Raw genomic sequence first — 7,766 nt, forward strand, 5'->3', positions numbered from 1 at the left:
GGTGAGCTGAGCAGGGGCGGGAGAGGAAGGGGGATGACTTGCAGGGATGCGAGCCGGTCCATCCACAACGGGTTCCTCTGTAGCATATCCCCAATCACGTGCTAGACCTTCATCCTCCTTCTCTATCCTCCTTCCTGCCTCTCCTAACCCTTCTCCATGCCTCCAGTTCCCTCCCAGCACCAAGAGCTTCCAGGAGGCGCAGAGCCAGCTGAACCAGGCGGCCGCGGGGCTCAACCAGTCTGCCAACGAGCTGGTGCAGGCATCGCGTGGCACCCCTCAAGACCTGGCCAAGTCCTCTGGCAAATTTGGGCAGGACTTCAATGAGTTCCTGCAGGCAGGAGTGGAGATGGCCAGCCAGTCCCCGGTGAGAGCTGTTGGGGGATCCTGGGTGAGAGGTTCGGTGTGCCTGGGAAGGCAGCAGTTAGGGCCGGGCAGCAGTTAGTTAGGGTGGCTGTGGCCAGCACAGCTGGTGAAGTGGGGTCTGGGGCTGTGTGAAACCACAGCAGCAGGGAGAAAGTAGGTTGGGTTTGTTCAGCAAGCATGGCCACTGTATCGTTGCTGTTGGCAGACAAGTTAGGTGAAGGGAACCAGCTCAGCTTGAAAATCACTAGAGAAGACCCAGGGTGGGTGTGGAGCTTGGAAACCTGCTGCAGGTAACTTCTTGGCTCCTTGCAGAATAAGGAAGACCAGGCACAGGTGGTGTCGAACTTGAAGAGCATCTCCATGTCCTCCAGCAAGCTGCTGCTGGCTGCAAAGGCGCTCTCCGCCGACCCCGCAGCTCCCAACCTCAAGAATCAGCTGGCGGCAGCAGCACGGTAGGAGGAATGGCTCCTGTGAGCTGTTTGCTGTGGCAGTGGGTCCAGGTGGTGGAGCTGGCGTTGATCTGTGGGTCTTTCTCCCCTGTTCCCGGCAGGGCCGTGACTGACAGCATTAACCAGCTGATCACCATGTGCACCCAGCAGGCACCAGGCCAGAAGGAGTGCGACAATGCCTTGCGGGAGCTGGAGGTGAGAAGCCACGTCTTGACGAGATGGTGGAGGGGCTGAGATGGCTGGGTGCTGAGATGGTGGGGAGAGAGGAGCTGCACCCCTCTACGAGGGGCAGGAGGGAGCAAAGAGGAGATGCAAGTGGAGGGCACAGACTCTTCCCTTGGATGTGACAAACCTGTGTCCCTGCAGACGGTGAAGGAGCTGTTGGAGAACCCCACCCAGACTGTCAACGACATGTCCTACTTCAACTGCCTTGACAGTGTCATGGAGAACTCCAAGGTGAGCCCTGAGCCAGGGTGGGGGCAATGTTTGGAGAAGGACGGGAGGTTGGGGAAGGATGTGGGGACAAAGGGAAAAGTGCCTCCTCCTCTGTCAAGGAAGCACATTTGCCATAACTGGTGCGTGGTGTGTCCTGCAGGTGCTGGGCGAGTCCATGGCTGGCATCTCCCAGAATGCCAAAAACAGCAAACTGCCCGAGTTTGGCGACTCCATCAGTACCGCCTCCAAAGCTCTCTGCGGGCTGACGGAGGCAGCTGCCCAGGTGAGACACGTTCGGTCCCAGCCCTGAGCGTTATCCTGGTGCGTAATTGCTGTACGCACCCCCCTCACGCCCCTCCAAGCCTAGCCCTGTGGGACGGTGCTGCCAGCCTCCACCGCAGCCCGTGCCTGCTCTGAGCCCCCCCGTCACCTGCAAGCTCTCTCTCACAGCCTCTCTCCTGCTCCTAGGCTGCCTACCTTGTGGGGGTCTCGGACCCCAACAGCCAGGCTGGACAGCAGGGCTTGGTAGACCCTACTCAGTTTGCCAGAGCTAACCAAGCCATCCAGATGGCCTGCCAGAACCTGGTGGACCCTGCCTGCACCCAGTCCCAGGTGAGCATGATGTGGAGCACCGTTATGGGCATTTTCTTGCACGAAAGGGAGCGTGAGGCTAGTTGGAAGAGCTGCGTCCCAAGAGTTGGCCAAAATTATGGCTAATGTCTCATTAGGTCCCATCAGCTCTGCTGGGAACTAGCTGGCAGCTTCGGTGCAACGGTGACAGTTCAGATGGTGGGCTGTGTGGGTGTGCAGCACCTTGGCGATCCTTTGTGGATCCCAAGAGGGACTCCTGTGGTCACTGGTGCCCTACGTGGGGCTGGTGGGAAGGTAGTTATGGTGGGTCCTGCCTTACCCCACTTTTCCCCGCAGGTGCTGTCAGCAGCCACCATCGTAGCGAAGCACACCTCGGCCCTGTGCAACACGTGCCGCCTGGCCTCGTCCCGCACTGCCAACCCTGTGGCCAAGCGCCAGTTTGTCCAGTCAGCCAAGGAGGTGGCCAACAGCACAGCCAACCTGGTGAAGACCATCAAGGTGCGGTCTCCTTGCCAGGACACCATGGTGGGGATGGGATTTGGGGCGTGGTAGGTGTTGGATAACTGCTCTGGTCTCTCCACACCAGGCCCTGGATGGCGAGTTCAACGAGGAGAACCGGGAGCGGTGCCGTGCCGCCACCGCCCCTCTCATAGAGGCCGTGGATAACCTGACAGCCTTTGCCTCCAACCCAGAGTTTGCCACCGTTCCTGCCCAGATCAGCCCGGAGGTGGGATGCCACAAGGGCAGGGAGGATGTGGCCTGGCTATGACAGGGGCTGTGGGGAGGAGCTGTGCCTCCCCCTGAGCTTGGGATGGAGTCCCAGTGCGGGGCTGGTGCAATGGGGAGGTGGCACCAAGCCTTGGGCTTTGAGGGGCTGCTCTGAGGTGAGGGTTGCGTGAGAGGGAGTAACTTCCCACGTGCAGTCCCTGCCTCATCAGCCCATCATCTCCCTGTGCAGGGGCGCAGAGCCATGGAGCCCATCGTCTCATCAGCCAAGACCATGCTGGAGAGCTCTGCTGGCCTCATCCAGACTGCCCGCTCTCTGGCTGTCAACCCCAAGGACCCACCACAGTGGTCGGTGCTGGCTGGGGGCTCTCGCACCGTCTCAGACTCCATCAAGAAGCTGATCACCAACATGAGGTGAGGAGTCCTGCCCGCTTGACTGTGGCCCTGTCCCTGCTGGCAGGTACCCCTGCTCTGAGCGAGCATCCCTGGGGATGTTTTGACTCACCATCTCCTGGGCTGCTGCCAGCGGGGGAAGGCAGGGAATGGGATTGAAGATGTTCTTGTTCTGTGTGGGAGCTGCTCCTCCAGCCTTGGCATGGGTTGATGGGTTTGCATGCCAGTGTGCCCGGGCTTTATGATGCTGGGTTGCCCTAAAGGCTGCCCAGGAGGGTTGTGGAGTCTCCCTCTCTGGAGATATTCAAAGCCCGCCTGGATGAAGTCCTGTGTAACATGCTCTAGGAGAACCTGCTTTAGCAAGGGGGTTGGACTAGATGATCTCCCGAGGTCCCTTCCAACCCATTCCATTCTGTGATCCTGTAAAGCCCAGGAGAGGGGCCCTGCCCCTCACCACCACCAGCTGAGGCTTGGGGAGAAGGGGTGGCATAGCACCTGATCCATCTGTCATGCAGGGACAAAGCTCCAGGACAGCGGGAGTGTGACGAGGCCATTGAGGTCCTGAACAAATGCATGCGGGAGGTGGACCAAGCCTCCCTCGCTGCCATCAGCCAGCAGCTGGCCCCACGAGAAGATATCTCTCAGGAGGTGGGTCAGGGATGCGCTGCTGCAAGCTTAACAGGGGCGGGCATCATTCCCCCCAGCTCCCAGTGGCACATGGTGACCCCAGCCCTGCTGCAGCCTCACACAACACCCTCTCTTTGCGACAGGCTTTGCACAACCAGATGATCACAGCGGTCCAGGAGATCAGCAACCTGATTGAGCCCGTGGCCAGCGCGGCACGGGCCGAGGCCTCGCAGCTGGGGCACAAGGTAACAGGGGTGTGGGGACCTGCTGATGAGGTGCTCAGCATGTGTGGGGGAGCCCATGGCAGGAGGAAAGGCACAAGGTGGCCGGGGCTGGAAGCTGATGGTGCTGATGGTGCTCTTCCCTAGGTGTCCCAGATGGCTCAGTACTTCGAGCCGCTCATTATGGCGGCTATCGGTGCTGCCTCCAAAACGCCCAACCACCAGCAGCAGATGAACCTCCTGGACCAGACCAAAACCCTGGCCGAGTCCGCCCTGCAGATGCTGTACACGGCCAAGGAGGCTGGTGGGAACCCCAAGGTGAGCAGGAGGGGCGCATGTCTGTGGCATGCTCCCTTTTGTGTGTGGGTGCTGCATGGTGCACACACATGTGCCAGACACACAAACACAGGGTAGTAGGTGTGCAGTATCCCTGTCGGGAGGGGAGCCTCTGCCCACCTTCCCTCACTCTGGCTCATCCTTGCAGCAAGCTGCCCACACCCAGGAGGCTCTGGAAGAGGCCGTGCAGATGATGAAGGAAGCGGTGGAGGACCTGACCACCACCCTGAACGAGGCAGCCAGTGCTGCAGGTGTTGTGGGGGGCATGGTGGACTCCATCACCCAAGCCATCAACCAGGTGAGGGGAGCGTAGAGAGGACCTGGCCAGGGCGGGGGGTGGGAGAGTGCAAGAGTCAGGGTCAAACCCTATGAGGTCTTTGGGCTGGATCTGGAGCCACAGTCTCCTGATGGTCTCTTGCAGCTGGACGAGGGGCCAATGGGCGAGCCAGAGGGGACCTTTGTGGACTACCAGACCACGATGGTGAAGACAGCCAAGGCCATCGCAGTGACTGTGCAGGAGATGGTGAGTGCAGGCAAGCCGCTGCAGAAAGCACTGCCTGCCACTCAGGCAGGCGATCGCCCTCCTTGCTTGCCTGTCCCAGCATAGGGCCCCTCCAACTCCTGCTCTGCTTCCATCTGCAGGTCACCAAATCCACCACCAACCCGGATGAGCTGGGCATACTGGCCAACCAGCTCACCAACGACTACGGGCAGCTGGCACAAGAGGCCAAGCCGGCTGCGCTCACCGCCGAGAACGAGGAGGTGCGCGGATGGTGGGGGAGTGCTGGAGCGTGCCGTGGGGCAGAGCGGGGTCTGCTGGGGTGTGAGAGCAGAGGACCTGGACACACAGACATGCCACCAGAGCTGGGGGCAGGCAGCATTCGCACCTCCCCTGCAACACGGTGTGGAAACGCAGAGCAAAGCCGTGTTTCCTTTTTCACCCTCCTGAGTGGGAGGATTGGGAGAGAGGAGCTGAGTGGGGGTGGCTGGCATTTCCCAGTGGTATCACAGATGCGGGGCTTAGTTCCCTGCTGGCTCTCTCAACGCACATATTCCTCTCCAGATTGGCTCCCACATCAAGCGGCGGGTGCAGGAGCTGGGTCACGGCTGTGCCGCCCTGGTCACCAAGGCTGGAGCCCTGCAGTGCAGCCCCAGCGATGCCTACACCAAGAAGGAGCTGATAGAGAGTGCACGCAAGGTTTCTGAGAAGGTGAGCGGGACGAAGAGAGGGGTGACAGTGTGGCGAGATGGGAGGGATGCCAGATTGAGCCATGTCCCCTTGGAACCACCAGGCTAGATTCTCCCCTGGTCCTGTTGGGCTCCGCTGGCTCTCTCAGCCGTGCTCACCCTGCCCAGCTGGTGGGGTGGAGGATGGATCCCCTTCTCCAGGCACCGCAATGGCAGCTGGTGCTGTGATGGGTGACTGCGATGTCCAGGTGCTGCCTGCCGACGTGCCGGTGATGGCCTGCCAGGGGACACTGATCTACACTGATGGCAGTGCAGGGCTCTCCAAATGAGCTTTTGCAGTGGTGGGCGTAGCGTTTGCTGCATCTCCAGCCAAGCCTGCAGCTCATGCTGGGTGATCGATCTCCCTTTCACCTTTTGCTGGTGTGGTGGAAAGCGTCCTGTCCATCAGTTAATCTAAAGAACGTACTTCTGAATAACAGCTGAGAACATGGCTAAAAAACTCTATAGTCAATGAGGCAGTGACAGAGCAGCAAGGCTTGTAAGCAAGAGTACAAAAGCAAAGCACTTGTTCATATTGCCTGGCACGTGTCTGCATGCTCAGGACCTCCTGCAGGTCCTTCCTTTCCAAGACTGTTCCATCAGGAAACTCGCTCTCCTGTCAGTGCTTTCCCAAGTACAGAAATTGACATCAGCAGCTAGAGACAGAATGAGCTGCGATGTTCTGATGCCCATTATGCGAACTTTATTCATTTGGAAACTAGCAGAGTCCAATATCTTCTGGACCCCCAAATGTGATCAGTACAGTGTAAAAATAAATAAGTAGAAGCTAAGAAGAGGTAACCAGACCTTGCAATTCCCAATTCCCCTCCCTGGTGTGAAGCAGCTCCATCCTGGGAGGTGTCGGAGGATGTGTGCGGTGGGGGTTGCCTGAACCCACTCTGCTCCCCAGTCACCCTACTCGTACCCTGCAGGTGTCTCACGTGCTGGCAGCCCTGCAGGCTGGGAACCGCGGGACGCAAGCCTGCATCACAGCAGCCAGCGCCGTCTCTGGCATCATTGCTGACCTCGACACCACCATCATGTTTGCCACAGCAGGAACTCTCAACCGGGAGAACTCTGAGACCTTCGCTGACCACAGGTACCCAGGCATCTCGTCCGGCCTCTGCTCAGCCAGAGACGGGGGGGTCAGACTCTGTCCCATGGTCTCCCATCTTTCTGAACTGTGGACCAGCTCCACGGAGAGCTGCAAGTTCAGGTCACACTGATGCTATTTCTCCTTCAGCTTGTGGATACAGAAAGCAGGGCCCACAGTCTCTCTATGCCCCAAGGACCATGTGTGCGTGTTTGTGTCTTCTCTGACTCCCTTCTTCTCCCCAGGGAGGGCATCTTGAAGACAGCCAAGGCGCTGGTGGAGGACACCAAGGTGCTGGTGCAGAACGCCACGGCCAGCCAGGAAAAGCTAGCCCAGGCTGCCCAGTCCTCAGTGTCCACCATCACCCGCCTGGCAGAGGTGGTGAAACTGGGTGCCGCCAGCCTGGGGTCTGAAGACCCGGAGACTCAGGTGGGTTGGGAGGTGTGGGGTGAATGGAGGCTGCTTGTAGCTTGCTTGAAGGGGCTAAGGTTGAAGGGGTTGTGTGGTGCTCTGGGCTGGACTCGTGTCGTGGAGAGGGCTGGCTGGGTTTTGCCTTGTGCTGGCTGTGCTGTGTGCTGTATACATGTATAGTGTCTGTCCTGGAGTGCCCAAATTACCTGTTGCTGGGCCACACCAGCCCCAGCTTGAATGTGACTGTAGCCAAACCATTGTCCTGGTCTTGCTTTCCACAGGTAGTCCTGATCAACGCTGTGAAGGATGTGGCCAAGGCACTTGGGGACCTGATTGGTGCCACCAAGGCGGCTGCTGGCAAAGCTGGGGATGACCCTGCTGTCTATCAGCTGAAGAACTCTGCTAAGGTCTGAGCTGGGTGTATTGGAGGGGATGGGGCAGTGGGGGCTGGAGAAGGAACAGGGAAGCTTCTCTGCCTGCCTGGGGGCAGGATGACAAGTGGGGGGTAGTCAGGACAAGGTGGGAGGGGAAGGGACACGCAAAAGGTGGGGTACAACGTGCAGAGGAGGCATTGGTGGGAGAACAAGACGAGGTGCTGTGAGTGGAGTGTGGGGACCGGGAGGTTTTGAACCAAACCACGAGGGAGGGACAGGTGCCAGCAGAAGCCCAGAGCTTGTGTGGGGCTTCACCTGGCTTTCTTCTCCCTTCCACAGGTGATGGTGACAAACGTCACTTCCTTGCTGAAGACAGTGAAGGCCGTCGAGGACGAGGCCACCAAGGGGACGCGGGCACTGGAGGCCACGATAGAGCACATACGCCAAGAGCTGGCAGTGAGTACAGCCGCGGTGCCGCCACCGCCGCCCCGCTCGCCAGCTGCCCCATGCCTCACCCACC

General features: G+C 59.5%; 1 protein-coding gene across 1 annotated transcript in view; it reads left to right on the forward strand.

Moving 5' to 3' along the window:
* The window catches only part of TLN1 (talin 1), a gene marked incomplete at its 5' end in the record, with an annotated part of 30,590 nt that overhangs the window by 15,554 nt on the left and 7,270 nt on the right, over nt 1-7,766 (forward strand). Inside the window, 20 exon segments of the mRNA XM_035902742.1 lie at nt 106-364; nt 676-815; nt 914-1,007; nt 1,179-1,268; nt 1,408-1,530; nt 1,716-1,859; nt 2,175-2,336; nt 2,425-2,565; nt 2,797-2,978; nt 3,473-3,605; nt 3,728-3,829; nt 3,953-4,123; nt 4,290-4,439; nt 4,563-4,664; nt 4,784-4,903; nt 5,205-5,351; nt 6,301-6,467; nt 6,707-6,890; nt 7,154-7,279; nt 7,586-7,766. The exon segment at nt 7,586-7,766 is cut by the window's right edge and continues 89 nt beyond it. Of these exon segments, the coding sequence (XP_035758635.1) occupies nt 106-364; nt 676-815; nt 914-1,007; nt 1,179-1,268; nt 1,408-1,530; nt 1,716-1,859; nt 2,175-2,336; nt 2,425-2,565; nt 2,797-2,978; nt 3,473-3,605; nt 3,728-3,829; nt 3,953-4,123; nt 4,290-4,439; nt 4,563-4,664; nt 4,784-4,903; nt 5,205-5,351; nt 6,301-6,467; nt 6,707-6,890; nt 7,154-7,279; nt 7,586-7,766 (2,918 nt within the window).

This window comes from Egretta garzetta, unplaced genomic scaffold, assembly GCF_000687185.1.
Source record: "Egretta garzetta isolate BGI_Z169 unplaced genomic scaffold, ASM68718v1 scaffold59, whole genome shotgun sequence".
NCBI lineage: Eukaryota > Metazoa > Chordata > Aves > Pelecaniformes > Ardeidae > Egretta > Egretta garzetta.